Raw genomic sequence first — 17,182 nt, 5'->3', positions numbered from 1 at the left:
ACATTGGCTATAAAATAAAATGATTTTTTTTCCCTGTCTTTACTTAATGGGCAATGTACAAGAACCCTGGAGAGAGCTTACAGATTAATAAAATGATCTTATCAATCATTATTACTTTACTGCAACAACAAAGAATGTTAACCAAGTCAGATTAACTACATTCTCACATCTGCTTTTGGCTATAATTCTAAGTTAAAATGTCTTCTCTCTCTCTCTCTCTCTCTCTCTCGGTGTGTGTGTGTGTGTGTGTGTGTGTGTGTGTATACTTGTATATGATAGCTGAACGGTTGCTGATGTAGCAGCAATGCTATGAGCCCTCGGTTGTATTTGCAAACTCACGTACTCCTTCTCCTTTCTGTGCTGGTACAGGCCCCTTGTAACCAACAACTCAAGCAATGAGTTTATGGTTAAATGGACTGTGGCACAGACTTGTGATTTCAGTCTCCAAGACGCTGAGTTTGGAGATGATGTAACAGGATCCACTGATGAGTTTAGAGTGACTATATGGAGCTCATTTCTGATCTATAGTTCATATGATCTACTTTGATCCTTATCCCCTCATGAATAATTTCCTGCAATTTGTCCCCATTTAACAAAATGAATTGCTATATCATAATGTAAGTGTAAGAGGACCATTATGGGGGGAGGGGCTGTTGCATGCAAATGGAGGGGCAAGAAACAAATTATTTCCACTTCCATGGAATTACATGAAAAATAATTGGTACCATGACGACTCATGTGCATGTGCAACTAAAAAACAGAATTTTTCTAACTCTCGGTGATCATATTATAGATCTCCATTTTACGTCAATGGGAATTCGTGTACAAACATACATATTTTAACATTTTATTTCCAGAATGCATTGGAGTAGCATTAACTGTATAGTGCATAGTGTTCTTTGTACATAACAACTTTCTATGAAGTGAAAATTATGTCTTAAAAGAAAAGTTACAAAGGAAACTCCAAACTCCAAATTCATTTCAATGATTTTTTAAAGAAAAATACTTACATTTATTTATGAAAAACATGAGCTACACAGTACAATATATTGATGTATGGCATGACAACATATGGCAGTTGTATTTTATTAAATTACTGTGTGTGCTACATTTCTTCCAAGGGCTTTAACCCCAAAATCCTCATTCCTTGATTTAAGACAATTCGTGCTGCATGGAACATCATGAGTCTTTGCGACGCAATATGCAAACCTTGGTCCTTCACTTGCAGCACATTAAAGGCCTTATTCACAGCATTACTAGAACAAGAAGAAATTTCAATTTTAATATAGTTGTCACAATGTGGAGCAGCTTTATTAAATTTATTAACCTACTTTTCAGCTAGTTCTTAAGTTACCTAGTTGGCTACATAAAATTTTAACCTCACAATGTATCAAAGATAGAAATAAAAATTTACTAACTAAAAATGGATGAACTTCTGAAGGCTCCAGAATGCATTCATTCATTACCTCGTGAGCAATGCTATTAGAGATAGCTGCTGTGTTGGAGACAGAGTGTTCCTGTCAACATAATTTGACTTGTCATACGATCACTGTTAGACCCAGTACTGACTGTAGATATGATAGTCAGGCACAGGTTGTGGTAGATGCACAATATTAGTCCATTTGAGCAGAGTGAGATTGCGAGTGACAAGCATGGGACAGTTCACCTCTAATTTTGCCCAGGCACCGATTTTCCCATGGCACTGTGTCAGGCAAAATAATCAGCACCTGAATATACTGTTGCACACAACAATGTGATGACTACAGGAGTAACTGGTCTACTATTTAAGATTATAACAAAAAACTGATGGGGGTCACAGTATTGCAAATTACTTGCCAAGTCAGTGCTGGATGATACGAATAGATGAGCATATACACCATCTAGAAGTCCCACCCTGGTATGGAGTAAAGAAGTTGCTGTGCCACATGTCTGCCTCTCCTCACAGCATGTCCAGAGCACAAAGAAGAGGAAACATATAAAGAGGTCGCGGTGGCTGGTAGGTTGCATTACACATAAATATAAATTGATGGAAGGGCATAAGTATGACAAGAACAACGTAAGGCAATCCACCTTGATCGACATGAGGCCAATTTTCATGCATGTGTTGTTTCATGTGGGGAAGTGGGAGGGGTGAGGGAGAGGAGGGGGGGGGGATGTAAGCCACTTGTGTGTCTACCACTATATGTCATTGGTCAATGGTACAGGAACCAATTGTTTAACCACATGCAACTGCTTCTGCCTCCAACACTCCACTGAAAAGTACTAGCACACCATCCCCTTAATCCCATATTTTGTCAGAAAGGTTTAAGGGACATTTCAAATAAATGAGAGCCCATGTAATCAATGGTCACAAGTTTCGCGCAGCTACTGAGAAGCCATGACTCAGGTAAACTCCCCCAAGTACGTTTGATGTCTTGTCAAGTTAATGTCATGACGCACCACTGCTGTTGTGTCCCTGAGTCACAAACCTGGTTGATAGGATTCCCTCCAGCAACAGAGAGTGAACAAGACAGCCTACATGCCCAGTTGCTGCTGCAGCTCCAGTTATAGCAATGTACCTGTTCAAACAGTTCCTACACTGGATTGGACTTAGCCTCAGCGATGCACTGTCACAGGCTAGGAATATTGTACAACGATCTCTTGAAGTTGAGTGTGTTCATAGAGTAAATGTGTGTTCTGGAACCAGGACTGTGTTTCTCTCAGTAGGTGTGCTTATAGGTATGCATACCTGATGTGAAGTTGGGAGTAGCACCACTGTCTGCACTGACATCAGTGAAACCTCAGTGTTTATTGACAGGACACACATTGACGATGAAGTGTAGTTACAACAGTTATGTTTTAATGATGAGGATTAATGGGCAAGTCAAAAATCCTACATTGAAGGAAGATACATTGCCTATACAACATACTTGGTGCAATTAGAATAGTTTGTGTACATCAAGGACTCAGTGGTTTAGGTCACCACAGTATCTAGAATATTTAGCATTATGAACATTTTAAATATGTTGTACACAATTTACAAAATTTTATGCTTAGTCTATTAAAGTGCACTGTTTAACCAATTTTTAGAGGAAGAAAAGATGAAAGCAATAAACAGTTTGGAGTATATTTTCAGATAGTGCAACAAACTGACATCACATAACAAGTACTGCAACTGCTGCAATCTTATCAGTAACACACAGGAAAGGCTGCTAGCTGTGCAAAAAAAGAACATGAACAAATGGAAGTTAGGAGAAAGCCATTGGCATTCCACCCGTTTAACCAGAAGAATGAAAAATTTACAAATTACATGATCCGGATGGAACAGCATTTTATGGCCCACAGAACAATGGTTGAAATAATGCAAAGAGACTTTTTTATGTCTAATGCTGGAGCTAAAATTTATAATTTAGTTTAACAGCTGTTCTTCGACAAGGACATGAGCACATTAAGCTATAAAGAAATTATGGAAAAATTGAATACTTCAAAAGTAAAATTCTTGTGCCCAAAGCACATTACAGGTTTTACAGAGCATATAAAAAACTCTGTCAGACAGTTAAGGAATGGGTTACTATGCTCCATGGTCTAACCAGAGACTGTAAATTTAAATGTGAAAATCCAAAGAGTAATTTTCATATGGAGATATGACAGTAAAGAACATGTTAATAGTACATGCTCCTGATGCCAGTTTACCACCTCATTAGGTCAGCTAACCCAACACTCGAAAAATGCTTAGCTGTGATTCAGGAATTTGAAGAGACAAAACAAATGGAAAAGGCTCTCACCAAAGGGAAAACAAAGTTTTCAAAATAGAATTTCTAGGCCTCAGTAAATTTAGGGGAAACCAAATAGGCAGAAATGCGAAAACATCCCCAAAAATGACAGAAATACAAAATTAGTTCAAAATGGAAATCACAATAAGCAAAGTAAAGTAAAATCACGTGCCAAGTGTTTCATCATATGTGACAGGAAAGCATGCTATTACAAAAACACAAAATGTTTACATTATCATTAAAAGGGGGCACAAGATGGAAGCATGCCTATAAAAACAACGTAGGGGCAACAGATATAAGGAAGACACTGCAAGGGCCAATGAAGAATTTGAAAATAGGATACACAAAGTAATATCAGGTGGTACTAAAGCAGTACTGGTATGTGTTGAAATAAATGGGAAGAGAGAACAAATCCAAGTGGGTAAAGGTTTTTCCAAAACTATAATCAATTGCACAACTCATGAATTTATTGGATTACCTCAGTTAAGCAAATTTAAGAGTACTCTGACAAGCTATAGTGATCAAACAATTACAATAAAAGAACACTGTACAGTAAATGCTCAGTATAAGCCTACAGCAGTACAAGCAATAACTGCTTGCAACGCAGTCTGCAGCAATTGCCATCATGGGATTTGACCTCTGTAAGAAACTCAGGTTTACAGTTCAGAACTCAGTAAATCAAATACAGGTAACAGATGAGAAAGAAGAGTGTGCAACACACTGTACAAAGTAAAAACAAATTTTTTGTGGATCCCCAGGAAGCATCAAAGATTACCAGGTGCATATAACCTTAAAGCCTAATGCAAATCTGAGGTTTGCAAGGTTAAGCCCATCCCTTACACACTGTGTGTGAATGTCAAACAGGAATTACATAGGTTAGAAGGAAACAGCACAACTGAACTCGTTACAAACAGCCAATGGGCAATATCCTTAGTCGTAGCAGTAAAAGCAAATAGGAAGCTATGGCTGTGCTGTGACTTCAAATCCACCATGAGCACACAGTCAGCAATTGATACATACCCATTTCCGAGAGCTGAAGATACAATGGCAAAGTTAGGTAGAGGCAGGTACTATCCACACATTTATTTGACAGACACCTTAAACTGTCACTCAATGAAGAAAGTCACAAATTGAAGTTTATTAACACACCATTTTGCCTCGACAAATATAAAAGATTATCTTTCTGCATAAATTCTACCCAGTCTTATACAAAGGTAACTAGAATTTTTTTTTTTTAATTAGGAATATTCTGGGAGCAGCAAACTGCATAGATGATACAGTAGTCTCAGGAAATACGATCAAAGAACACTAAACTTAAAGGAATAGTTTAAAACACTACTAAAAGCTGGACTCTGTGTAAATTAGGATAAATATTCCTTCTTGCAGGAAGAAATGGAGTACCTTGAACATACACTATCAGGAGAAGGTACATGCAATACCACCAAACACTTGCAAGCCACTGCAAAACTTGCGGTACCCACCAAAGTGTTCAAGTTACAACTGGTCTTGGGCCAAACTCGATAGTAGAGTAAATTCATTCCTACAGCAGCTCTAATAGCCAAGCTGCTCAGAAAAGGCAGACCATAGAACATGGATAAAGGGTTGTCAAATAGCTTTTGATAAGATGAAAGGTGGTTTACTGGATTTAAAACGTTCAGTCACATATGAACCTAAGAAGCAAATAATATATGCAGCAGATGCTTCAGATATAGACACTTTGGCAGCATTATCACACGAAGTGCACAGTGCAGATAAACCCACTGCTTTCATTTCCATAACTTTGAAACAGTGCAATGAGGTTACTCTCAGCTAGAGAAAGAAGCTCTTGTCCTCATATTTGATATTAAGAAATTTCACAATTACTTTTATGGGCACAATTTTTTCTACAAATTAACAATAAACCTTTAGTGACAATATTCAGACCTGCAGCGCAGATTCCAATCAAAAGTCAACAAATGTTGCAAAGATGGTCATCATTACTGTTGACTTATAATGACAAAATACCCTCTCTAAAAAAAAAGGAAAGAAATAAATACGCACTACGAAGGCATTGCCTGAATGGGACAGAAATCAGTAGGGGTTATGTACATGTACAGACAAACAAATGATAACAATTTCAGAAAAAACTGGTAATTTATTCAAGAGAAAGAGCCTCACAAATTGAGTAGGCTAATAATGTGTTGGTTCACCTTTGGCCCTTACATAGTTATTACATAGTTATTCAGCTTGGCATTGATTGATGGAGTGGTTGGAAGCCATACTGAGGGATATTGTGTCAAATTCAGTCCAACTGGTGCACTAGATCATCAAAACCCAGAGCTGGTTGGAGGGTCCTGTCCATAATGCTCCAAACGTTCTCAATTTGGGAGAGATGTGGCGACCTTAATGGGCAAGGTGGGGTTTGTCAAGCATGAAGACAAGCACAAGAAACTCTTGCTGGGTGCGGGCAGGCATTATCTTGCTGCAATGTAAACCCAGGATGGCTTGCCATGAACGGAAACAAAATGGGGTATAGAATATTGTTGGCGTATCATTGTGCTGTAAGGGTGCTGTGAATGACGACCAAATTGGTTCTGCTATGAAAAGAAATGGCACTCCAAACCATCACTCCTGGTTATCATGGTGTAGCGTGGGCGACAGTCAGATTGGTATGCCTCTGCTGTTCAGAATGTCTCCTGACACGTCTTCACCAATCATCGGTCTCCAAGTCCAGTCTTTATTAGTTCTGCTTTGTAATGTTGTTGATTATAGTTAATTATTATTTGGTCTATTGTGGATGCTGTAGAGCAAGTTTCTCGTGTTGGAGAATGTATTGTGATTTTCAAGTTACAAGAAACTAAGAGGATGTAAACTGTACTGGATAGGGAATGAGAGGGGAAGAAATGGAGTGGCAATAGTGGTCAGAGAGGGTCTGCAGGAGGAGGTGGAAGGTATCAATGATCGAATGATAAAAGCCAGAGTACGAGTGAAAGGAAAAAGCATTGAAATCATCCAAGCATATGCCCCACAGGTGGGGTGTACAAAAAAGGAGAAGGAGGAATTTGAAGATGACATGCAAAAGCAGCTAAATGGAGGTAATCAGATTATAATAGGGGACCTCAATGCACATGTTGGCACAGACAGGAAAGGGTTCGAGGAGATAATGGGACCAGAGGGCTGGGGGAACCGAAATAGAGAAGGAAAATTGTTGCTGGAATTCTGCAAGAGGAATGGGCTGGCGATCGCAAATTCCTGGTACAAGAAGAGAAGTAGCCACAAAATAACTTGGTACAGTGGAGACTGGTCCCAAACTTCAGTAGTAGACTATGTACTAGTGGATAGGCAGATGATGAGCAGCATCACAGATGTTAAGGTCATTCCATCTGAGGCCTTAGACAGTGACCATCGGCTGTTGGTAGCCACCCTGAGAGAGAAAAAAGATAGGAGGGCAACAGATATACAGGAGAAAAGGTTGAAGACATGGATGCTGAAAGAGGATGAATGGAGGACCCAGTACCAGACACTGATCAGGAAGAAGCTGCCAAAGGAAGATCAGAGAACAGTGGAAAAAGAATGGGGAGATTTTAAGAGGGCTCTAGTTGAGGCAGCTGAGACTGTGTGCGGAAGAACTAGCGCAAAGAGGAGAAGTAAGGAAACCCCATGGTGGAACAATATATGTAAAGAGGCAGTACTTCGAAAGAACAAAGCCTTCAGAGAATGGTTCCAGACCCGAACAGAGGAAGCTAGGGTAAAATATAAGGAAAGCAAGAAAGCGGCACAGACCATAGTAAGGGCGGAGAAGAAGAAGTGGATGGAAAAATGGACAAGAATGTTAGAAGAGGACAGTGAAGGGAATAAAAAAGTACTTTACACCATGGTAAGAAATAAGAGGAACGACAGAAGAGAGTGCCTGAGGATCATGGATAATAATGGAAGAGTTGTGGAGGAAATGCATGAGCTCAAAAAGATTTGGAAGGAGTACTTTGAAGATCTGTTGAATGCCGCCAAGCGGGTAACTAACAGCGATGGAGAGCCTAAGGCAGCAGACGATTATAATAGTGGGGAAATTGATGATCTAACTTGGAATGAAGTGGAAGAAGCCATAAAGAGGATGAAAGGGGGCAAGGCACCAGGTTGGGACGAAGTAACAGTGGATATGATACGAGCAGCAGGAGTAGTAGGAACCCAGTGGCTATACAGAGTGCTGAGGGTGGTGTGGAAGGAGAACAGAATTCCTGAGGATTGGAAGAAAGGAATTATAGTCCCGATCTTCAAGAAAGGGGATAAAAGGAGATGTGAGAACTACAGAGGAATCACCCTGCTATGCCACTGTGGAAAAATCTATGAAAAGATCCTGGAAAAGAGAATAAGAAGCAGTATTGAAAGTAGATTGCAAGAGGAGCAGTACGGTTTCAGACCGGGAAGATCAACAACGGACCTCATATTTGCGGTAAGGCAACTGCAGGAAAGGCACTATGAGTACGGGAAGGACTTAATCATGGCCTTTTTAGATATTGAGAAGGCGTATGACAGTATCTGTAGGGACAAGCTCTGGGATGTGCTGAACGCAAAAGGGATAGATGAAGAGATAACACGAAAAGTCAGAAAAATGTATGAGGGAAGTGAGAGTTGTGTGAAAGTGGGGAGGGAACGTACTGCATGGTTCAAGCTGGAAAATGGGCTGCGACAGGGAAGTGCACTTTCGCCTTTATTGTTTATTATTGTTATGGATGAAATCCTACAGCAAGTATCAGATGCAATTGGAGATCATAAAATGAAAGCAGTGCTTTTTGCCGATGACCTGATGTTATGGGGAAATTGCGAGAAGGAGGTGCAAGAGCAGTTAGATGTATGGGAGGCAACGGCAGCACAATATGGAATGCATTTCTCTGCAACGAAAAGTGAAATAATTGTCACAACAAGGAAGAAGAATAGGCCAAATGTGGATATAACTTGTGGAGGGGAAAAACTACAAGTGGTAGAGAACTTCAAGTACCTGGGAAGCATGATTGAAAGTAAGGGGGGAAACGCAATGGAAATAAATGAAAGGTGCAGAAAAGCAGGGCAGTTCTACAAATGCATTAGGGGGCTTATTTGGAGCAGGGAGGTGCCACAGAAATCCAAGGGAATTATATACCGAACCTACTTTGTCCCCATATTGACATACGGAAGTGAGACATGGGTAAGGCACAAAAGCGACAAAAGTAGAATACAGGCTAGTGAAATGAAGTTCCAGAGGAGCAGGTTGAGTGTAACAAGACGAGACAGATTGTGAAATGTGTATGTGAGGGAAAGACTAAAGGAGGAACCAGTACAGGACAGGATAGAAAAATCAAGATTGCAGTGGTATGGACACATGAAGAGAATGGATGAGGGAAGAATTCCAAAGAGGATGTTTGATCTGCAACTGGAGGGGAAGAGGCCCAGAGGAAGACCAAGAGATAGATGGGTGAAGGGAGTGAAGGAATGTGTGACGAGAAGAGGAGAGAACTGGACGAAGGTGGAAGAGGGGGAATGGTGGAAAGACAGAACACGATGGAGAGGCTTGTGTTCCCGACAGACCCAGCCAGTGGCTGGAAACTGTCCAAGATGATGATGATGATGATGATGATGAAGAAACTAAGAGGTTCAACAGTTCTGCTCTTATTTTATGGGGTTTGCTAAAGTCTATATTGAAATCACCGCATATGAGGAGTGTTTGTTTATTTTTTACAGTTATAATTAATGTTTTTCCATATGTTGAAGAAAGTTTTTTATGTTTCCATCAGATCTGTAAAGGCATACTACAGTTGTTTTGTGTGATGGTAATTCTGTGGGTGATATTTCAAAATCTATTTCCCTATTTAGGTCTTCAGTTGTTCTGTATTTTTGTAAGCTATTCCTTTTCTGACAAAGATGTAGTTTCTACGACATTGAAGTTCCTCTCTACAAGTGTACGCTGCCAATTCATAGTTTGTTATGTTTACTGTTTGTAATATACCTTCTCTTAACAAATGCTCATTAAGACATAGCACTGAAGCATCATTTAATTCATTTGAAAGCATTATTTCCAATTCTATTAATTTATTGCACAGAGCCTGAACATTCTGATGGAACAGCATAAAATTATGAACCTTTTTTTATGGATTACTTGTTGAGCACCTACCTTTGCTTTGTTTTCTGACTTTTGTTTTTCATTTTCTTCTAATACCAGTGGATGATCTGTTTTACTGGCAGAAACATGTCTAATACACAACTGGCCATTAAAATTGCTACACCATGAAGATGACGTGCTACAGACTGGGAATTTAACCGACAGGAAGAAGATGCTGTGATGTGATGTGCAAATGATTAGCTTTCCAGAGCATTCACACAAGGTTGGCGCCGGTGACGACACCTACAACGTGCTGACATGAGGAAAGTTTCCTACCGATTTCTCATACACAAACAGCAGTTGACTGGTGTTTCCTGGTGAAACGTTGTTGTGATGCCTTGTGTAAGGAGGAGAAATGCGTACAATCACGTTTCCGACTTTGATAAAGGTCGGATTGTAGCCTATCGTGGTTGTGGTTTATCGTATCGCGACATTGCTGCTCGCGTTGGTCAAGATCCAATGACTGTTTGCAGAATATGGAATCGGTGGGTTAAGGAGGCTAATACGGAACGCCGTGCTGGATCCCAATGGCCTCGTATCACTAGCAGTCGAGATGACAGGCATCTTATCCGCATGGCTGTAACGGATCGTGCAGCCACGTCTTGATCCCTGAGTCAACAGATGGGAATGTTTGCAAGACAACAACCATCTGCACGAACAGTTTGACGACGTTTGCAGCAGCATGGACTATCAACTTGGAGACCATGGCTGTGGTTACCCTTGACGCTGCATCACAGACAGGAGCACCTGCGATGGTGTACTCAACAACGAACCTGGGTGCACCAATGGCAAAACGTCAGTTTTTCAGATGAATCCAGGTTCTGTTTACAGCATCATGATGGTCGCATCCGTGTTTTACGACATCGCGGTGAACGCACATTGGAAGTGTGTATTCATCATCGCCATACTGGCGTATCACCCGGTGTGATGGTATGGGGAGCCATTGGTTGCACGTCTTGGTCACCTCTTGTTCACATTGACTGCACTTTGAACAGTGGACGTTACATTTCAGATATGTTACGACCCGTGGCTCTACCCTTCATTCGATCCCTGCGAAACCCTACATTTCAGCAGGATAATGCACGACCGCATGTTGCAGGTCATGTACGGGCCTTTCTGGATACAGAAAGTGTTCGACTGCTGCCCTGGCCAGCACATTCTCCAGATCTCTCACCAATTGAAAAGGTCTGGTCAATGGTGGCCGAGCAACTGGCTCGTCACAATATGCGAGTCACTACTCTTGATGAACTGTGGTATCGTGTTGAAGCCATCCAAGCTCTGTTTGGCTCAATGCCCAGGCGTATCAAGGCCATTATTACGGCCAGAGGTGATTGTTCTGGGTACTGATTTCTCAGGATCTATGCACCCAAATTGCGTGAAAATGTAATCACATGTCAGTTCTAGTATAATATATTTGTCGAATGAATACCCGTTTATCATCTGCATTTCTTCTTGGTGTAGCAATTTTAATGGCCAGTAGTGTATTTTTTGTTGTCTTATTTAAATTATCAACCCCCTTAACTAACAGTCAGTTTCCATTGGTTTTTATTAAAGTGCACACATCTGCCAACACTTGACTGCAAGTTTTGAAGCCTAAGCTAGTCAGATGAAGTCCATCTTGTCATAGACACTTATTGGTGACAAACTTATTCAGATCTAAAAATACTGTCCCTAAGGTATCACACTGATTTCGTATCCAGTCATTTATCCTGTCTATGCATGTATCAGTCACTGATCTTCTGTGTAAAATTCCACTTATCACTATCTTGGATCCGGGATAGATGTTTTTGGTAGTTCTGATTCTGTTTCTTGTTTCGTTAATCAGCTCACTTTCACTGCAGCTGCGAAGATAATTCGTCCCCACATGCATGAGAACACCTTCCTTTACGTTTTGTTTGGTACTCAACATGTTTTTTCAGGTGTTTACTCATCTGATGTAGCCTAATCCCAGGTCAAACATCGATTTTACAGCTCGGGACTTCGATGTTTCTCATAAGAAAATCACCAAGTAACAGCAATTTGTTTTCAATGCACTGCTTCACTTCATACCTAGTGGTTCTCTTTATGTTTCTTTTGTTTGGCCATTTGTGTATGTTTGATGGTTTCACACGTTTTGAGTCCTTTTTTTCCTTCATTTTCAGAATTCGTAGGATTATTTCTCATATTTTGTGTTGTCTTCTGAGAATGACTAAGGTTTTGTTTATAGGGTTCAGAATACAACCGTTTTTCACTACAGAGTTTCTCATTTTCTTCATTAATTTCACTTGTAGGCCTACATTTAATGACTTCAGAGTATGTTTTCTTCTCAATAGAAAGTTTCGCATTTTCTTCTTTTAATAACACAATTTCGTTTTTGAGAGTTTCTGTATCACTGTTTAATTGTTTTATGTTTTCGTTTTTGAGTTCACAAATTTCGTAAGTTCCAACTCTTCTTCACATTCACAGTCACAACACGACAACAAAAAATCGTCATTAATAAATTGTAAATCACGTTTTGTGCATCTTTCATGCCACCAGAAGTTACATTTCACACAAATGATGCTTTTCTGAACACGCTTTTCACATTCCTTACATGATGAAGTGTTGCGCACAGACTTTTTTGTGGATATCATTGTGTTACTGCACTGATCTATTGCCACCATCTTCCAGTTAGAATGAGAGGTACAGGTGCAGCCCAAACAGCTAAAGTAGCGAAACAGGTATTTGCAGCAGGATGTTTTCAATGAGTTCAGTACAGCTAACAATATCCAACATCTTTGTAGTGCAAAGATGTTGAATCCAATAATATCACAAAACATTTTGTCAGGACTTTTGAACCACAAATGAAGAAACTCAGCCACAACTATAATAAGGAAGATGCCCTGACATTGTTTCTCAATTCATACAGAATCATTCCTCATAATGACATATCCTCAGCAGAGACGCCTCATGAATGGAAGATGAGAACTCTACTTTCCCGAACAGCACCTTGTAGGCATGGCGTAAATATCGCCAGAGAATTTGGAAGTAGGAAAAGGAATTTTGTTTCTGATAAAATAATAAACTCAGAGGAGCAGCACCGGAAGCAAGTGTAGTACCTGGAGACTGTGGTACATACATTGAGAAACGCAATGTACATAATAATGATGTAAGATGGTGGTACTGCTGAAAGTATGTGGGCCAGCTCCATCCCTGACATACTTCCATTCCAAAGGTTACAAACTTCTTCAATTTCAGATAGGGACAACATATCAAGCCTGGAGGGGGAAGGTGGAGTCGCAGAACAGCAGTTGTCAACCAGCACTGATGCCTCGCCCCAACCCAAATCTATAAAGTTGGAGTCCAGCAATGGCAGTGCAGAGGTCAGCACAAAGGTGGATCTCACCCACACACAGCAGTAGCAGAAGTGTAAGGGGCATTCAAATGAAACCCGGTCACTAGTGTAAAGTAACGGTAACGATTTTATTAACTCACAAATGTAGTTATACACAGTACACATACTCAAAAATAGTCACCAAAACTGTTGGTAAATTTATCCCATGAGCCGGTCAATTCCATCCTTGAAGAAGCTAGTAGGCTGTTGTCAGATCCAGCCCTGGACCCAGTCACACACTTCGTCGTCCGTTGCAAATTGATGTCTGTGAGTAGCTTTTTTTAGAGGTCCAAACACGTGAAAGTCACACGGTGAAAGGTCGGCACTGTATGGTGGATGTTCCAGTGTTTCCCACCAAAACTGCTGCAATGTCATCATCACCGCATTGGCCTCCATTATCGTGTAGGAGGATAATGCCATTGGATAACATGCCTCAGCGTTTCGACTTGATGTCTCATCTAAGATTCTGTAAAGTGGGTGGATAACGCTGGGCATTGACGGTGGTTCTCCGTTCCAGGAACTTGACAAGCAGTGGGCCCTTGTGGTCAAAAAAGGACATCATGACCTTACCAGGGTTGGTGAGCGCGGCCTTCGATTTCTTTGGAGGTAGTGCAGTCACAAGTTTCCACTGCTTGCTCTGATGCTTGTTGTCCAGTTCAAAAGGGTAACAACATGTTACGTCACCTGTGACAATATGCGATGGAAAGCCATATTCCTCCTCACGATAATGTTGCAGATGACTCGAAGACAGCGCCATTTGAGTATTGAGCTATTCGGCAGTCAGTTGGTGGGGAAGCCATTGCACACAGATTTTTCGAAAGTTCAAGTGTTGATGCATTACGGTGTGGGCGGTGCTCATGCTAATACCCGGTAACCGACGGATCTCGTCCACGGTGATTCTGCAGTTGTCCAAGACTAAAGTATACACTTCCACAACCATTTCATGGGTGTGACACGATGAGCCTTCCAGTGACTCACGCCCCTCAAGGAATCATTTGCGCCATTCCACAGTACTTGAATGACTGAGACTGTACTCACCATACACAGCCTTCATCTATCACATTTCACAGCCTCCAACTCCACCCGCTGCCAAAAATCGAATCACTCCTCGTTGTTCCTGCTTACTCGCCTGCATGTTTGGTGGTGGACGATAACTTGTGTGACCACCTTCTCTTTGGTGTAAAACCACACTGGTGCTATGCGACATCAAACGGTGCACACACGTCAGTCGCTCTACAAATAGGTGGTGCCACCATATCTGCAGTTACACGGTGCCACCTTACGTGTAAGGCAAAGGTAGACGCACTGATGATATTTCATTTGAATGAACCTCACAGAATATGCTTAATATGCTTCGTATCTCTCCACTGGGGGGTGGGATTTTGTGACCCTGATACACAACCCTGCAGGGCAGACTTCCCTCCAGCAATGGAGGGTGAATGAGACAGCCTACATGCCCAGGCAAAGCAAATCTGACTGACAATTCTAATGGCCAGCTGCAGAGATCATTAGCAGCACAGAACTATATTTCATACCACACATCATGTGAAACAAATAGTGGGAAGTTGTGGTATCACTCCACACTTGGAGTGTAGTTGTGTATCTTTGAATGTGTACCCGGGAGTGTTCCTGCACAGAATCTTTGACAGTGTGCTTCAAAAGTTCCAATCGTGGTCATCAGTGCCTACACCGGATGGAGGACTGTACTGTACAGGCATTGGACTTATCCTCAGAGCAGCATTGTCACAGGCTTGGAATATTTTACAACAATCTGTTGAAGCTAAATATCTGTGTTTGAATACATTTATGTTTTGGAAATTGAAGCTGTACTCTTTCCAGTAGTTGTGTCTCAGGTACGCATGTCTGAAGTTGGGAGTAGCATTCCTGTTCACACTGCTGTCAACATACATGTTGGCAACAAAGTGTAGTTACAACTGTTGGCACTGAGACAAAAGGGTGCATTATCCTCTACTAGTAAGGTGTGTAAAATTCTGCTGCTCACAAGTGTAGTCCAGAACATCTTAATTCAAGTTTCAGAGTTTAACATGTAACTACTAAACACAAAATCTTAATTTCGGTTTTGGTAGACACCAGAAGAAAGATTACTGCATCAACACTTCCTAATACAGCACTTACAATTTGTTTTAAAAGTTATCTATCTGTAATAAGGTGAAACAGAGCAAGCTGGAATCTATATATCTGCTCTTATTGCACTCCTACTAATAATTAATTTTTTTGGCTCTGAAGTCAGCTATACAGGTCAAGTACGAACAATGTGTACCTACACGTACCAAAACACTATTCACACTATGTTTCATACAAATATATTATTCTTGTGATAATTTTTCATATACTGATTGCAATGGTATATTTAGTCTTTCTGCAGACCTTATTATTTGAAAGTAATTAATAATTGAAATTGTTACTATAGTATATAATGAAGATGAAACTTCCTGGCAGATTAAAACTGTGTGCTGGACCGAGACTCGAACTCGGGACCTTTGCCTTTTTCAGACAAGTGATCTACCGACTGAGCTACCCAAGCACGACTCAAGACCCGTCCTCACAGCTTGTAGTCACACTTGGGTAGCTCAGTCAGCAGAGCACTTGCCTGCGAAAGGCAAAGGGCCCGAAGTTCAAGACTCAGTCCAGCACACAATTTTAATCTGCTACAAAGTTTCGTATCAACCCTGCAGAGTGAAAATTAGGTTCTGTAATGAAGATATTTGAATGAGTTAATTATTAGTTCTTCTAGGAATGGAATCTCACTCATAATAGAACATTGATTCCCCTCTTTATAGAGAACAATTTCAGTTATCCTAAAAGTAAATAACTTAGGAGATAACTGCAATCAAAGTCCGGACACATCCAAAACTACTGTTGCCTTTTATGCCATTATGCCTGTTAAATTCCCAAGTTTTACTACGACACTTCTACTGACCTAATTTTTTATGAACTGAATAACACCATTAATTAACAATTTGTTGAAATTAACATAAATGATGTTAAGTTTAAATATGACTGCTATACTTGTAAACAGGTAATTCACAGTGTAGACACACAAAATAGTTCAGGAACTTTTTGTACATTACTAACTAATTGTTTATTTTATAAAACAAATTCTTATTTGAACATAAAGCTCAGTCCAATAAGTAAAATTTAATCTAGCAGTTTTTCAAAGTATTATGTGGTTTTCAAAATCGCAACATGTTCATACGCCAGCCCTTATATTTCACAATCCACTCCAAAATAGTCAGTCTAGTTCTGGAAACCTTAGAGGCATCATCAATGCGAAAGTCTGAGAATTTGTGGCTAGTCATTATTATGTTGAAGTTTGCACCTGTTTAGTATACAAACAACATCTTTGGTGGTATTAACAATAATGTCCTCAATTAGCATATCCATGGAAGTCTCATCAGTACGCACACATTCACACCCATGGTACACTATTACTTTGTTAACTTCAACTAGTGAACAGTATTAACCATTGTTCTTACTTCGAGTCAATATGTGAATAATTTGGGACTCCAATTATGTACTATGTAGTAGAAAACATTTGTTTATGTGTGTCATATATCAAGAGACGTGGTGTACTTACAGACTAGCTAAACGGAAGCTACTGCTGTTGTGTTTGTTGTGACAAAGTTCAACAGTGACTGGCACTGTGAAGGTTCTGTTGATATTATACCTATGACTGATAAGGTGAAAGTACTTGCCTGGATAAACAATTTTATGTGCAAACTGGAACTGATCTTCATACTGTCTATAGTGACAATAAATATTGGAAAAGCTACATTACTTAATGTTTGTGTGCTGCACATGCTTGGAATAGTTTTTGTGTCACCAATTTTACAGTAAATCTATGAACTTTCTTTGATAAGACATTGGGGGAAGAATAAGGGTTTGTAGGTAAGTCATCTTTCAAAGGCTGATAAATGTTGCACTGTACCAGCCTCATGCACACAC

General features: G+C 40.3%; 1 protein-coding gene across 2 annotated transcripts in view; it reads right to left on the bottom strand.

The window, feature by feature from the left end:
* Positions 1–995: 995 nt before the first annotated feature.
* The window catches only part of LOC126249438 (probable arginine--tRNA ligase, mitochondrial), a 69,363-nt gene continuing 53,176 nt past the window's right edge, over positions 996–17,182 (bottom strand). Inside the window, exon 7 of one of the 2 annotated variants that reach the window (XM_049951090.1) lies at positions 996–1,256. In XM_049951090.1, coding sequence (XP_049807047.1) covers positions 1,106–1,256 — 151 coding nt within the window. In that variant the 3' untranslated portion in view covers positions 996–1,105. The remainder of the gene's footprint in view (positions 1,257–17,182) is intronic. The other variant, XM_049951091.1, reaches the window with a different exon arrangement.

The sequence above is a fragment of the Schistocerca nitens genome, chromosome 3 (genome assembly GCF_023898315.1).
Source record: "Schistocerca nitens isolate TAMUIC-IGC-003100 chromosome 3, iqSchNite1.1, whole genome shotgun sequence".
Lineage (NCBI taxonomy): Eukaryota > Metazoa > Arthropoda > Insecta > Orthoptera > Acrididae > Schistocerca > Schistocerca nitens.
The sequence above is the reverse complement of the archived record's forward strand: the minus strand, read 5'-3'. Positions and strand labels throughout refer to the sequence as shown.